At 52.2% G+C, this 15122-nt stretch overlaps 5 protein-coding genes across 5 annotated transcripts; 1 reads left to right on the top strand and 4 right to left on the bottom strand.

Moving 5' to 3' along the window:
- Positions 1-1933: 1933 nt before the first annotated feature.
- On the top strand, positions 1934-2388 carry AYO21_09874 (hypothetical protein; the record flags this gene model as incomplete). The annotated part of the gene is made up of 2 exons (XM_022659803.1): positions 1934-1957; positions 2005-2388. The coding sequence occupies 2 exons, from the start codon at positions 1934-1936 to the stop codon at positions 2386-2388; spliced, it is 408 nt and encodes a 135-aa protein (XP_022507899.1).
- Positions 2389-2638: 250 nt separating this feature from the next.
- AYO21_09873 (hypothetical protein) lies at positions 2639-4034 on the bottom strand (the record flags this gene model as incomplete). Its single annotated transcript, XM_022659802.1, has 2 exons — positions 2639-3876; positions 3929-4034. 2 exons carry the CDS (start codon positions 4032-4034, stop codon positions 2639-2641), a joined length of 1344 nt encoding a protein of 447 aa, XP_022507898.1.
- Positions 4035-5940: 1906 nt separating this feature from the next.
- AYO21_09872 (hypothetical protein) lies at positions 5941-6735 on the bottom strand (the record flags this gene model as incomplete). The annotated part of the gene is made up of 1 exon (XM_022659801.1): positions 5941-6735. The coding sequence occupies one exon, from the start codon at positions 6733-6735 to the stop codon at positions 5941-5943; it is 795 nt and encodes a 264-aa protein (XP_022507897.1).
- Positions 6736-8506: 1771 nt separating this feature from the next.
- AYO21_09871 (hypothetical protein) lies at positions 8507-9769 on the bottom strand (the record flags this gene model as incomplete). The annotated part of the gene is made up of 3 exons (XM_022659800.1): positions 8507-8696; positions 8811-8988; positions 9049-9769. The coding sequence occupies 3 exons, from the start codon at positions 9767-9769 to the stop codon at positions 8507-8509; spliced, it is 1089 nt and encodes a 362-aa protein (XP_022507896.1).
- A 1582-nt stretch (positions 9770-11351) lies between these two features.
- AYO21_09870 (hypothetical protein) lies at positions 11352-11690 on the bottom strand (the record flags this gene model as incomplete). The annotated part of the gene is made up of 1 exon (XM_022659799.1): positions 11352-11690. One exon carries the CDS (start codon positions 11688-11690, stop codon positions 11352-11354), a length of 339 nt encoding a protein of 112 aa, XP_022507895.1.
- Positions 11691-15122: the final 3432 nt, after the last annotated feature.

Below are 15122 nucleotides of genomic sequence, written 5' to 3'. Positions count from 1 at the left end.
CCAACGGCAATTGAGAAACGGTGCGTCCTGTTGACAAAGGTCGTAAGGCAGAAGATCGCGCGCGGCACTGGTAGTGAACAGAGGAAGCAAGCCGTCTCGCGCACTTTGAGAGTGGGATGTCGAGACGAAGGTCTAGAAACGATGTCGTACCGAGAGCCGGTCCAAGGATTCTGTAAAGATTTCCAATTAGTCATCATCAGCCTGTCTATTGGGTTGATTGCGGAAAAAGATCGAGTGCTTAGAATGGAATCACTCTTCCAGAGGCCGCTGGGCGCCGGTGATATCCGCGGAAGAGCCTGCGACAAGAGCAACATGGCGGCATGGCTGAGAGCAGTCCTGCAAGCACCGTCAGCGGTCACACGTCGACTTCGTATCGCCTAGGCCAAATGATGCACATGCACATGGTACAATACAACGTGGGGGTGTTTGGATTGCAGGCGCATGTTATTTCACCATATCAAGAAATATATCGCGATGCGAAGACTGGTGGGTAAAGGAATTGGAAGTTCCATCGTGATCACGTGATGCATACACTCTTCAAAACGGCCACTTTGATCGACGTACAGCTGCGATCCAGCCTTGCCTTGAGGTTCAAGCTGTCTCCCCTCTGGCAGGGGTGAATTGTTCTCATACTAGCTGTACCTGCCACAGCTCGACGAAGATGTCCCTCCCATACCCACAGTTTTGGGAGACTCTATCTCGGCTGTGACTGATTGTGTGAATTGTCCCTTCCTTGCAGGCGCCTTCGAAAGTACCATCACCAGTGAACTCTTGTCCCATATATACAACCGAGGGCCTGGTGCATCTCAAACTCTCAAAATCCTCACGTTTTTTTATTGCGCCTCGCATCAATCCACCTATTTATCCGCCGCCGCAGCAGCCGCCTTGGCCGCACGCATCTCGTCCATCTTCGCAACCCTCTTCTTGAACTCCTCGTACTGGCATTTCTCATAGCTGTGTCGCTCGTTCTGTTGGCCGCCCAAAAAAAAGTAGACTCGCCAGTTAGCATATACCGCCGTGTGAAATAGGATCATTTTTCATGATTTCGGGATTGGACACAACAGTTGACAAAACCCACCTCGCACTTCCAGGGCATGTACCACGTCTGGTGCCGGCATTTATTGAGAGGTATAAGGAGGTTCGCACAGCTGTCTCGGTAGGCGAGAGGAAGTCTGGCTTCGGCCATTGCTTGTCTGGACGCTGGAGCTGGAGCAGGGACAACGGGGCTGACATTAGCTTTGATTCATTCCGAGTTGCTCGAGGGCGAGGGGAGTTAAAGCCAAGGAAAGCGTACCAGTATCATCTCCGAGACCGATGGCCTCTTTGACCGTTTCTATGACCGCCATCTTGGAATGGCGAGACCTCACAGACGATAGGGAATCGGGGGTTTGGATGGGCAGCACCGAGCTCTTTGGACCCGCGATTGATCTGGAGGAGAAGCTGCGAACTAGCATGGGGTGCAGTATCTAGTGTGATAGCGCAGAATCTACTGCGGATCAATCCTTGCTTTTAGACACGTGACATCGCGCGATTGTCGCGAATTTACCGAGTTATTACTCTCCACCAAAGTGGCTTACTTTGTTCATCCTGATTGATACGCGCAGGTTAGTCGTTGCTCTGAATATGACCAATCACAAACCGACAAAGTCCATAAGCCAGGCCTTCACAGAGTGCTCAGACATCAACTATTGCTTGATATGTAGTCGCTCAGCCTCTTTGACAATGATGAGTCAAATCTCCTGCCCCCTGTCCCTCATCTCAGCTACATTGCGGTGAGAAGAGATATGCCGGTATAAAGCTAGCTACCCGCGCTCTCGGTAACAAAATATACGAGTATACTTCCATCCACCCAACCCCTCAAAGCGTATACCCAGACCGAGAGAATCAAAATCAGAATCATCGTTCAAAGTCCCGTTCAAGAGACAACGTGAGCATGGCCATCACTGAATTCCAAGAGGTGAGTTCCACCCAAGGATTCTCCTCACATGTCCTGACTCCCAAAAGAAAGTCTACACGCACCTCGTGCTCATCCCCCCGGGCCGTGTGACCACGTACGCCGCGCTCGCACGCTCCCTCAACTCTAGCCCGCGCGCCGTGGGCGGAGCTCTTCGAAACAACCCTTACGCTCCCGAAGTGCCTTGCCACCGCGTCATCGCGAGTGACGGCTACGTGGGAGGGTTCAAGGGCGACTGGGAAAAGGCACCCTCGGGAGTCAACCAGACCATGAAACTAAAGTTGCTCAAGGATGAAGGGGTCAACTTCACCGACGAGGGCAAGTTGGTGGTCCAGGACGGCGTCGACATATGGTACGATGGTCCTTGGGACGTCCAGAAAGGCAAGACGACGTTACAGACGACCATTGCGCAAAAGGAACGGATGCAAGAATGATTCTTGGTTAATTAATCTTGCTGTTTCATCTGTATCTGTTCTCAAAAACCCCCCAACTCTATTGCATGGATATACCAATCTCATATTCAAGGCTTGTTTAATACGCCGAACCAGTCCGTCACAATCCGCCCAATGTTTACATGCAAAAGAGAGGCCAATCCATCTTCACTACCCATCTCTTTAGACGGCTGACTCTCTTTGCGTTTCTTCTCCCCCGCAAAAATCAACAGTACCCGTTCAAAGGGCAGATTTACAACAAAGTAGCACCAAACAGCGTAAACATGGCCACGACAGCACCGCAGACCAGAGGAGCAACAGACATCTTGGCATCCATGACGGAAGCAGCTGCGTTGCTGGTTCCGCTAGAGGACGAGCCGCCAGTTTGACTCGGGGATCCGCTGCCTGCGGTGGCGGTTCCAGTAGAAGCACCACCTGCATTCTGGGAGCCAGGGCCGGAGAGACCAGGTCCTGGTCCGGCACCTGCAGTCATATACTTCTTCGCACCGTCAGGAATAGCAGGGAGAGAGTTATCCTTGACAAGCCAGTTGGGGGAGGAGTAAGAAGGGCACCCGGATGCACCGCCGGTCGAGTTATAGCCGCCATCACCCGAAGGGTTGGGGGTGTTTGCGAATTGTTTTTGAAGGGTTCCGAAATCAGGCAATTCGGAGATCGAGTTGCCATCAATCTCAACGAGGCCATAGTTGCTGGGCTCTTGCGAGTACTCGTAGACCAAGCCTCCAGAATAGACAGGGGTCATTTTGTCACTGTAAAGTGCCTCGACTTCGTTAAACTCACGAGTGTTGATGTTGCAACCATACTCGGAGAGAAAGATGGGGATCCCATAGCCCGTAAAGTTCTTGACCTTTTGATCCCAGCCAGAGACGGTGAAGGAAGAAGGATCGCACCAGGAATAGTCATTGAAGGCGAAGAAGTCTGAACGCTCGTCGTCTGTACCACAGTTCATGTACTCGGCCATTTCCAGACGGTTCTCGGCCACATCGGCGGCAGAGTATCCCACAGGAATGGTTCGGTAGCCTTGGCTTCGGATGTATTGTCTGATATCCCGAGTGACGGCCTTGACGTAAGGCGCAGCTGCGGAAGTCTCAGGGTCATTGATGACCTCGTTGCCAGAGAAGAAAGCCAACGTATTGTCGTAGGCATGGAAGATGTCAATCGTGGCAAAGATGTTCTGAAGATATACATCGTTGTAGGATGGACCAGGGTCGGCTCGGTTCAACGAATACTTAGGGGTATTGACGTCCAAGATGAGGTAGATGCCAGCATCTGCCAAGGCATTCATGCATGCGTCATGAGATGCGCTATTGTCAACCGTGTAGACCCGGATAGCATTGATGCCCAGCTTTTTGAATTCCTCGAGGTCTCTCTTGCAGCCCTCTTCATCGGCAATGGGGTCTGCCACATCTGAGGAGCCACCAGGTTGATAGTCGACACCACGAATGTAAAATCGTTCGTCACCAGCAAAGAAAGCTTTACAACGGTCAGTGATAGCAACAGAACACGGAGACACGCGAGCACGTACCATTTCCTTTGACGGAGACTGGTTGCAAGCTGCTTTGTCTTTTGACAGAAGCCGCAGATGCAGCACCAGCGCCCAAAGCGAGGGTGGCCAAAGTCGAAGTACGCATGATTGGAACCCAAGTGATCTGTTTTCAGGTCTGTGTCCGAGAGGAAATCAACCGAAGCGAGGGGGTGAAGAAAAGTTAACGGGAGTTGGGATCCAAGAGAGTGAGGAATTTCCCAACAGAAGACACCTGATATTAGAAGAGAGTAGAAGGTAGCGAAGGAGGAGCGACGACACCCAAACGAAGTGGTGACGGCTCTTGCTTTTTGTGATAAAAAGAAGGGGTGGGAGGTGAAGAGGTTGAAGGATAGAGAAGGGAGGAAAAAAGATGCAAGATCGCAGTTGTTGAAGAGGCCGGATATTCGAGGCAGGGATCAATCGACGCGGGCAATTGGATTGTTCAATTGAGTTGATAAATTGTCCGGCTGCCCCTGTCGCGCCCAAGCTCTAGGTGGGGGGGCATGCCCCATTGATGGCCACCAGCCCCTGTTAGATGTTCACTGGATGTGCGTTAGGGGCCTTGCTAAGGGCCAGTTAGAGACCCTCTCAACCTCATTAGAGCCGCCACCCTCCAGCCTCAGCCACTCACATGTCTTTCCTTTCACCCTTCTCCCTATCCACCCGCAAACGACTTGCAGATGAAGTTTCTTGGATCTGCCCACTGCGTCTCGCTCTGGGGCACGATTGGCACATGTTTCGAATTGCGCACAAGGGGTTTGTCAAGCTTGCCATGGCCTGCCAGCGACATGAGCCTTGAGCCTCGTCGTGTAATCCCGCTTCCAACCTCGACAAAACTGGTGATGGACATCTTGGATCCTGCGCCGAGGGTTGTCGCTTGACGATCAAGCACAAAGGCACTGGAGAATGCCGCGTAGACAACATGGTCAATGCTATGAAATGCCGCCGAACAAGAGTCGGGTTGCGTATGTAGCAAATTTCCAGTGCCCCAGATTATTTTATTGCACGCTAGAGCACTGCCACATTCAAGGCCCGGGGCTTGTTTCAAGACGGGCTCCCTGGGCCTCCAGATCTGTCTCAGAATGCGCTTGACTCAACGATCCGCTGCTCTTCGGTCCATGTTCTTGATTCTCGAGATCGTCAATCCCTCCTATGTCATTCGACACCGATGAAATGATTGGCATGGGTGCCTGGTATACGTATATTACTCTAGGAACAAAAGAGTTGCTGCAGGTGTCTTTTGCGTCGAGGATAAGGACCACTTCAATATCCGTTAATCAAACCACACCCACACAACTTTAGGGGCTCTGACCAAGTATATAGTTTAGGGAAGGGCCGCTGATGTGTAGGTATAAGGATAGATGCTCTTGTCTCTTTGTCTAGTCTAAGGTCAAGCCTTTTGAATCGTCACTCCAAGTGGTGCTCTGGGCATCGAGGATTGCCTTGCGCGGCACCACCACCCGTTTCAGCCTCCCTTTGTGCCAAGAATTTTCTCCAATGCCAACACCCATGGTAGCGATGTGGTGTACCAGAGATCAAGGAGTGGGCGTGGCGTCGGCGTGGTGAGATCAATTACGACCAATTTGAGGGAGAAGTTGTGAAGAACTTGGAGCTGGATTACGTCGTCGACTGGAAGCCAATGTCTTGGTGACAGCATGCAATCTGATTATATGTCCCTATACATCTGGGCAATCTCTCGGCGGCACTGATTTGCCCCCGTTGCAGCAGTCTCCACACTCCTTCGACTTCATCAAGTCCTTTCATCCTTCTTGGTTACCCAGATCCCTTTCATGTACACGTATATTTGCCTTGCCCTCCAAATTGAGCATCAAAAGAAGCCAACTTCTACGAAGAAGTGCTTGAACGCCCAAAGCTATGCCCGTTGCAGATTGCTGATCAAAGGAGAGAAATGCCGGTGCCGTATCGTCGTTATGTCCGCCGAAAATCCCACAAAAATCACGTTAGCCGCCAGAAACCCAATTGGCGGCAATTGCTTTTGAACCAGTGTCCACCTATAGCGCAAGGAAGAGTAATCCTCCCAGACCAGCAAATATAGAGGCGAGACCTCCCATCTTTATCGAAACACCCCCATTCTGCAGTCCCGGGCTTCCCGTGGTTGTCGCGGCACCGGCGGCACCGGTGGCATCACCGCTATCCGTCACCGGCGCATTGACCACCACCACTGATGTCGATGTCTGAACAGACCCGTCACCGGCAGTTGCGTAGAAGAGCTGGGTGGAGGTACTGGGAGTGAAGTGGACGCTCAACGCAGAGGATGTGAGCGTTACCAGGCCGCCCCCGAATGTGCTGAAGACCACAGCATCACCAGAAGTTTCGACTGGTGTGGCAGACGGTGGAGTCGTTGGAGGCACCGTCACGGTCGTCGCTCCGGGTACAGTGGATGCAAAGATGGCGGATGAGAGGATGGAAGAGACGCTGGCTGCCCGAGAGCTCGATTCGGAAGCAACGCTGCTCTGAGCATCCGTGGAGGGTGTTGTCGTGGCTGTGGTGGTCGAGTTGCTGTCCTGTCTCTTTTTTGCGAGGTGGACTAGTTTGCTTGCAATGATTGGATTCTCGGAGTGGACGTGCTCAATGGCTGCGCGGTCCTTGCTGAAGACACCGTCTTGGAATTTTGGGGAGAGCGAGTGGAGGACGGAATGCAGGGCAGCAGGGTCAACGGTGTCGAGTAACGATTGGAATGCCTCCCAGTTGATTAATGCATGGTCATCTTCTGGAACATGTGCGGGCGAACTCAAGGTGCCCAGCAGCAACGTGCTGAAAACGAAGGCTTTGCGCAGGCCGATCATCGCTGTCAATGGAATGGCAGGAAAGCAAATGGACGAACCAAACGAGAGGTAGGTTCGTTCTAGATGCAGTAGTGAACAGTGAGTGACAATAAGAACTGGTGCGTGTGGGAAGATGGAAGAGAAATAAAAAGGCTGGTGATAGAGAGTGTGCCTCTAAGACCTGGTTAAGCTTCTCTGCAGGGAACGCTGGGTTGAGGAAGATTCGGAGGTGCCAGCTGCGGCTTGTCCCAGTTAAGAGAGTTTTGGGGCCACTAGTGATGCAGGCAAGGGAATATCGTGGCTCGGACGATGGCTGCTACTGAGCCACCCAACGCTGAGCCCGCAGGTTTGTGGGAGGTGTGGATTCTCTTTTTCCTCTTTTCCACCTCTTCTCAGCGTGGGAACCCTGTCAGATCAGCCGCGGACGAGGGCGGGATATGCGAGTATTGGGTAATGTGGTGGAGGACGAGCAGGCAAGGATCGAATGATTTTTCTGGGAACTGGGTCCGGACGAGCTCGATACGTGTATTGAGTACCCGATGAGACAGAAGATAGGATACCTATGCGCTGTGATGTGACTATGGTAACAAAAGAGGCTGAAGCAGGCAAACAATCAGAGACACTTGTGGAGATGATGGAACTGCGAGATACGAGCACCTCGTACTTGGTAAAGAGGACAAAGTGACAAGAAAACTAGTCGCACGTGGGCAATGCCAGAATGACCTCCAGACCTCTGAAAACGCGATGGCTAGCCGAGCAGCCTAAACCCACCCCCCATGCGATACGCTCATTACCAACCTGGCACCGCTGGAACTTCGCGCAATAGGTAAGCCGGAGTGGCTGCCCTAGGCGGTGATGGTACCCGGACGATGCCTGCTGAGCGGAAAGTCGGCATCAAGGCTAAAAGCCACTATCAAACCACTATCATTGGGCTTGGAGGCTGGTAATCCGTCTTCCTTTCTTCCTTCCATTGCCTACTAGGTACTCTCAGTATCCTTCTCGCTCCCAGTCAAACTCCTGCGGAGAAGATGCTTTTTCTCCTGTTTCGCCTGCAGCTGACAAGCTGGCCCAGAACACGCTGGCAAGGCCTCTGTTTACAGCACTGAGCGCGCCCTCGTCTCTCACCTCCTGCGGCAGGTTTCAAAAGGAAGCTGGGCGTCTTTGCCACTTTCAGCATTTGAGTGGAACCTGGCCAAAGAACCAGCCAGGCCAGCTTCCTTTGACGGACCCATCGATCCCAGACCTTGCCTCAAACTGAGCAAATCAAGATTCCGGCCTCTCGCTTTCGTCCTCCACATCAGCTTCCTGCTTCCCGTTGTCCCATCCATCCATGGCCGTCGCTGGCGTCCTCGACCGTTCCATCGCCTGCATTCGGCATTTTAAGACACGTCGACTCTGCGAGTAAATCCATCGTTTCCATGCTCCACGCTCCCATGCCCTGCGTCATGCGTCCTACTTCCTGCATCAGTGGCTTGACATTGAAACGCTCGTCACGTTCAGCTCCCTGTTTCACCGGACGTTTCCTGCTGGAAGACCGAACGAATCCGGTCATGTGGATTTGAGGTGAAGTCATGAAAACCTCGATACGTTGCATTGGCCCCGTGAAGAGACCAGGCCGGCACAAACAACCGGGGCGATCTACTCGTACGTGTGTAACTGTTGTTGGATAGGGTTATCTATGGCCAGAAGGTTGCATGAAACAACTCAAGAACAACTCCTTTTCAACATCCATTCAGCCCACGTCTTCTCCCACTCTTTCTGGCCGGTTGGCGTAGGTCTGGCCCTCTGGTTTCTATTTATGTCCCGAAGCCATGCAGATCATGTGAATGTGTGCCACCACACCTGCAGACGACTGGTCGGGATTGGCATTTGACATCTGGTACCTTGCATCGTCATCCCAGACCTGCAGGAAGGCCAGTCGTGGTTGTCGCAGTTGAATGAGGTTGCCCAACTGCTTCTTGGGCCTTAGCGGCGGACCATGTCTAGTTCTTGGGAGTAGACAGTTTGAGTTTGTTCAACCGAATCAAACCCTCAAATTGGCATGTGGAAGACGAGTAAGTCGTGATGCGCATTTACCGTACGCGACTCCTCCTTACTCGGTCACTAGGACGAACTTGAGCAAATCTTTCTCTGTTATCTTTGCCTTTTTGGCCATCAATTCCTCCATGTCCCAAGTGGCAGATATCAGTCTCCCGCTCAGCCAACCGAGATCGCCAATCTGCCTACTGAGATAGACACAAACTGCACCACAGAGATCGACCTCGTCCGTCATATCTGGGTAATAAATTAGTCAAGCATGGCCAATGGGCAGATACTGGAGCCACGGCGACTCACAAGGCATGAATTCTTCCGGCGTGTTTCCGCTCGCCATTCTCGTCATGACCGCTCCCGGGTGAAGTGCCAGGCTGACCAACCCTGTACCAGAGTATTGCTCGTGAAGATATTCGACCAGGCGAATCTGCGCAAACTTGCTGACCGTGTACCCCGTGTTTGCGATGGGTCCTCGTCTGATGCACCCCGCGATGGACCCAATGGCGATGAATCCCTTCGCCTTGCTTTGTGACTGCACGAGTAAAGGCACAAAGTAATGTGCGGTGAGGTAGGTGCCCAGGGCGTTGACTTCAAAGGCTTGTTGCACCCACTCAGGCCTTCCTTGGTCCATCTTCGTGACGACGGGGCCGGCGTAGCCCGCGTTGAGGATGAGCACGTCCAATCGCCCGCTGCAATGTCCTCTCACATAGTCTGCGAGGGCCTCCACCTCCGGCGCTTTCGAGACGTCACACTCGACCACGTCGATCTGGACGCGGGGATTGAACCGTCTGGCCTCGTCGGCCACTATCTCCAGGTCGGCGAGGGTGCGAGACGCGATGATGATTCTTGTCGCTTGGGCCATCGCGAAGCTGTATGCGATATGCTCGCCGATGCCCGTGGACGCGCCGATGATGCAGACGGTGAAGCCGTCGTCCAGCTTTACAGAAGAAGGATCCAGCGCCGGTGGGACCGACGTGTGTTGAGTCTTTGTGAAGCCGTCGACGGCCGCGACGCGAGGGTCCATGACTTCCAGCGAGTTTCTTCTTTTTTCTTTCGTTTAAAGACTGGGGTTTCTATGTTTTCTTAGTTAGTAATGATTTGTGTAACGGGTCGTTGATGTCAGTGACACAGTTCAGTGAGAATCGTCGTCTTTATACATATGTGTGTGTTACCCGGTACCCTCATGTTGAATGGCTCTTTTTTTCACATATATAAACCACTACCTCTAGGATATGTAGGGAGGTAGGTACCGAGTGTAGCACGTTATATGGAGGGCATGGAGAAACATTCCGCCGAACAACAAACGTGTGGTTCTGGAAAAGGAAACCGGTACAGAATACCTCGTATTATTATTCGAGTGCAGCAGATGATCGTCCGTCCGTGCTTGGTCCCTCGTACAAGTACCGGCTACTCGGTACTCGGTACTCGGTACATACAAGTGCTTCGAGGGTACCTGCTACCCGCTCCTCAGGCAGCCACGCAGCTACTCCGTAGGTAGGCTTGGTCAGTGCTCATCCAGATTCCGTACCGAGTACCGAGTACTCGGCACTTGTACCTATTCACTCGCAGGTACTGTATAGGTACCTATGTACTCTATAAAGGCCATCACCCACCAGGCGCTATGTCCCCGTGGCCCGTGGGTTACTGTTCCTGAACTTGCATGTACATATGTACCCCGTACCTCTACCTCATACCTCTAGGCACCTCGAAGATAGGTGTCCCAAGCGTGAGCCCAGTGCCCCCTACCGCCTATCCTGCCACTACCCTACCCTGCCCTGCGTGGCAGCGCTATGGCCCTACCTCGTACCTATAAGCTATTAACCCCTGAACCCCAAACTCAAACCCCAACACCAACCCCAGTAACACATATGTACCGAGTACAGCTAACAACTGCTAGATCTAGGCACCGGTAGCGGCTATGTTAGGGCACAGCTTGGCTTGGTTTTGGGCTAGGGGATCTACAAACGGTGGGTTGGCCCCCCCGAATGTACTTTGCACTCGGTACTCGGTACATAGCTTGCATACCTAGTCCCTAGGTAGGTACCTCGTAAATTTAGTGAGTTTCGGCTACTTTAATCCACACCTTGTCCGTACTTCGTACTCAGGACAAGCACCATTGTCCATGCATTGTCCATTGTTCAAGCCTTGCTGTGCATGTCTGGATGCCTGTCAAGGAATCCATCCCCAAGGCAGGGGTCGAGGCTGCGAAGCGAGGGTACCAGATAAAAACCCCGTTCACCACTTCCGGTATTCTTCAAGTCACGCTTTGACGGCGGAAAAAGGAGGCAGACGAAAAAAATCATTGATGACAAGATTCATGGTCAATTACGGTTGCTATGAAAGTATGAGACATAACAAAAAAAGGCGCACTCGATCATGTCGTCGTCCGTTGAGCCTCCACAACATCAAAGTAATTCAAAAACGATAACAACAGCAGCAAGAAGCACAACAAAAGAAAAAAGAGACAGTGTCCGTCCTGTGTGCCACTCCAACTCTCCTCCTAATGTAAATCGCAAGGCCTGTTGAAGACCACATGCCCCATGTTTCGCAGCTCCCCACCCCTCCCCTCCCTTTGTGTTTTGACATTGTGCTCCCTATACGGGGTCCTAATAGTACCTCTGCCTCTCGACCAGCACCCCAGACCATACGCTCTCTTTTGCACCCTCGTCTTTGTCCTCCTCTGGCCCTGGCCCTGCCCCTCCGTCATAATCATCATTGTTATCATCATACCCATCATCATCATCATCATCTTCTTCTTCTTCCTCCTCCTCCTCTTCCTCCTCATCTATCTCCTCCTCGTTACCACCGTCCGTTTGCTGACCCTGTTCGTTTGCCGAGGGAAATATTGACCTGGCTTGGTACGCATGAGGACCAACAAAGCCGGACAGGCTGTTTGGCTGTCCGGAAGTGCCTAGAGTGTGAGCAAAAGATTGGCGAGGGAACATTTCGAAGTAGCTGTCCCAGGTTGTCCCATCTTGGTCAAAAGAGGTTGGAATCAAGCCTGGATCGGGTTGGTTGCCAGGACTGCAGCCGACGTCAGCTTCCGTCTCGACCAAGACGCCTTGATACACACACCTTTGACGAATTTGTGCTACCGGGGTTGGGTTGACGCCAGGTGAAGGATGAGTACTCCCAGGAGCCGTCGTACCGCTTGGTCGACGTGGCAAAGACTCAAAACTACAATAATTGTTTCTTCGCTCACACCTCCTGCACTTCCTTCCTGGTATTCGTCGTGCGCACTGGCAATTTGCTGTTAGTTCGGATGCTCTAATAGACCGAAGTACCAAAGAAACACGTACCCTGCGATGTACAGTAAAACAGTAATCGCAACTCCGGAGCTTATGTCTCTCCGGTCTCTCTCTAATGAATCTCAAGCGCTTCTTGTGTCCTGAACCGCCGCGTTTGTTTTGGCGACCTGGCTTCCGACCATTCCCTTCCTGGGAGCCTGTCATTCTTCTTCGGGGGAATATAGTCAGGGAGGCAGGGTCTATCTGAGGACTGTGCGGAAGGTGCTTCGGGCAGCTTTGAAAAATTCAAGATTGCTTCCAGCAGTTCGAGAGTATCCGAGGACCATGGCTGATAGCAGACCTTTATAGGACGCCAGTCAACAAAGCCAAGGGTCTTCTCCCTTCCCAAGGTCGGGCTGTCTGCTGGCCGGACTGTATCTCCCTTGCGCAACCATAACCAAAGTAAGGCGCTTGGCTTGCAGAGGATATCTGCTAGTTGACAGGGGTCTTGTCGGAGATTGTCGTATTGGTGAGTGACACACAAAATCAGCGAACATGCTAAGGTCTTTCGTGCCACAGCGTCATCCCCAATGGCGACAACATCTCACATATCGAACAAGTCATCCTCAAATGACCTACCTCTCATCATCGTGCACGTCGTGTACGAAAGTCTTGTCAAGCTGAGGCTCTCGGATCGTTGTTTCTTTTGCTTAGGCAATCCTTGTTCAAGGGGGTGCAATATCTTCGACGTTCGCATGTTTGCTGGCAAGCAGATATGTCGAGTAACGGAACCCTAAGCCGTCGGCCTCCTGAGAAATCCTGCGAGTAGATGATTGCCCTGGACAAGATCCAGTCAGTGGCTTCGAGCCGCAAAATGCGTGCCCACCCAAGAGTGTTGCCCTGTCATTCCTAATTGTCCATTGTGACGATTGTATTTCGGGGTCACCCCAGGCTCCGGTTGCGCCTTGTAGGGGCGTGAAGCTTAGCGTATTAACTCTGCAGAGGATGCCTACGAACTGAGCCGCAACGGCTAGTTCGGACCCTAGAATGTGCTCTCGCCCTCACCGCCTGCGGACCATGCCCGAAATTAACACGCTAGATCAACCCATATTAATCCACAATCAAGATGGTATCCCTCAAATGCCGTAAGTGAAACCTCTCTTGAAATCTCAGTTTGCAACCATGCAATCCAACCTGTAGGTTTGATTTGCCCAGTTCCAAGGCCAAATAGACGGTGCTAGAACGGGGTTGCCTCCGAGATAGCACCGCTTGTGAACGTTGGAAGTGTTGCGTCCAAGAGGGTGGGGCTACATGTGCCCTTGACGAGCAGCCAGTGTCCGGGGTGATGGAAACATTCGGTTCGTCGCCCTGCAGCAGCGTGGAAGAAGGATGGTATGATGGCGCTAAATGGTATGCAGGTGGCAGGAAGGAATTCTCAGGTTGCTTAGATCGTCAAAGCGTCGAACCTCGTAGGCTACATGGCAACAAAACATTGGTGAAGCTGTGGATGGGAAGTTGAGAACGTCCTTGCGCAGCAGACGGGCGTCTGCAAACCCTTTGCCAACAAAAACAATCATCCACACCGACGTAATGTAGTTCTCCGAGTCTCCTTGAAGGTGCCTGAGTACCCATCACCTGGCCCAGGCTAGTCTTGTCTAAAACCCGTTAGTAAAGAAGAACATTTACTACCCCTCGTCAATCCGCTTAAAATGACCCCAGTATCGATCGGCCCGTCCCATGATGATCGGGGAGCAATAGTAGCAATTGTAAATATCAACACTTGCTCCCTGTCAGAAGGCATCGGCTAAGGAGCATTGCTTCCATAGTCACGAGGGACGAGAGAGAATAAAACGAACCTGTCTCAATGAGGTTTAATGCTTGCGTCCCCTGCAACTGCAGTTGGCGCGTGCCATGGAATGATTGGTCGCACAAAATCAGACGAGAAATGTTCTGATCATTCGCACAAAACTCTCGGGCATCCTTCAATTCCATCTCTTTCGGCGCGTTTCTTTTCACCCCGGTCAGTGTTCGGAACCAAAAGACTGCCAGACTGCTCCCTTGATACGGGGACTCGGCGACTATCTCACCGCTGAAGAGTGGGCTGACTCATGTGATTGGGGGATTAGGGTTCAAAGGCCGCATCGATGGCCAGGTTTCGACCCAAACTAGTTTCAGGAGCGTACGATTGCCTACCACCGAAGGCGTCAGTAAGACCAGGCAGCCATGGTCGACGAAAGTTCAGGGATGGACGCTCCGAAGCACGTAGGTAACTGGTACAGCGCACCAGGGACGGACTCACCTTGAATTCCGCTTCGGCCAACCCCCAGGGCGCAGACAACGTACCCGTACTTAGAGACTAGCTTCTTCCTCTGAGCGTTGCACCATGCAAACGCTCAAAAGCAGCCAGAACAGTAAAGTGAAGCTGTCATCATGTCCTTTGCGATATATGGGTGGTGGTTGTGGTCACCTGACAAGTTGAGGCTGAGAATTTTAACACAAATCCCTTTGCCTCCCCTGATAGGTTACATCAGTCGAGCGGAAAGGTCCAATACCTTGGTGGCAAAAGAGGCTCTCCGGGCCTCCTCTCCACATCGGCGAGTCTTTGGGGTTTTGGCTGAGGTGGTTAACGAGGTCCCTCACGGATGGTGATCGAATGCTTTAATCGGATGTGCGTCTGGAAATACTATTTTTCTCCTCTTGTTTTTGTACTTCATCGTCAAGCCTTGTGTTGCTATCATCGCAGTGTGCACAGTTCGCTGCGCTGATCATACCAGTGCTGGCCGACAAGGTAGTCATGATGAGGAGGGAGGAGGGTGCTAGTGCTAGTACTGCTCGGTCAGAGTGAAATCGTGAAGGGTCTGGCAGAAAGCTCTGAGGTAGGTCAGAGATAGGAGTTAGTGATGTGAAGTGAACGAACAACTGCCTCTGTTACTATCATGCCTTGTTCGTGTGTCAATTTTCTGCATTTCCTTACCTTTCCTCTTGCGCCAGCCTGTGCCCCAGGCTCTGTGCCTCCGTTCCTCCTCGTGCTCAAGTTTGCTCATCGTATTTGGACTTCTTGAAAAGTGCACCAACACTTGGTGCTGGCGGGAGTTGCGAAACGGCCCATCAACTGCGTCCTCCTGCCTATGTCAAGTTAATTTGGTCAAC

The sequence above is a fragment of the Fonsecaea monophora genome (assembly GCF_001642475.1).
Source record: "Fonsecaea monophora strain CBS 269.37 chromosome Unknown Scaff104, whole genome shotgun sequence".
Taxonomy (NCBI): domain Eukaryota; kingdom Fungi; phylum Ascomycota; class Eurotiomycetes; order Chaetothyriales; family Herpotrichiellaceae; genus Fonsecaea; species Fonsecaea monophora.
This window is presented reverse-complemented; position numbering and strand designations above follow the sequence as displayed.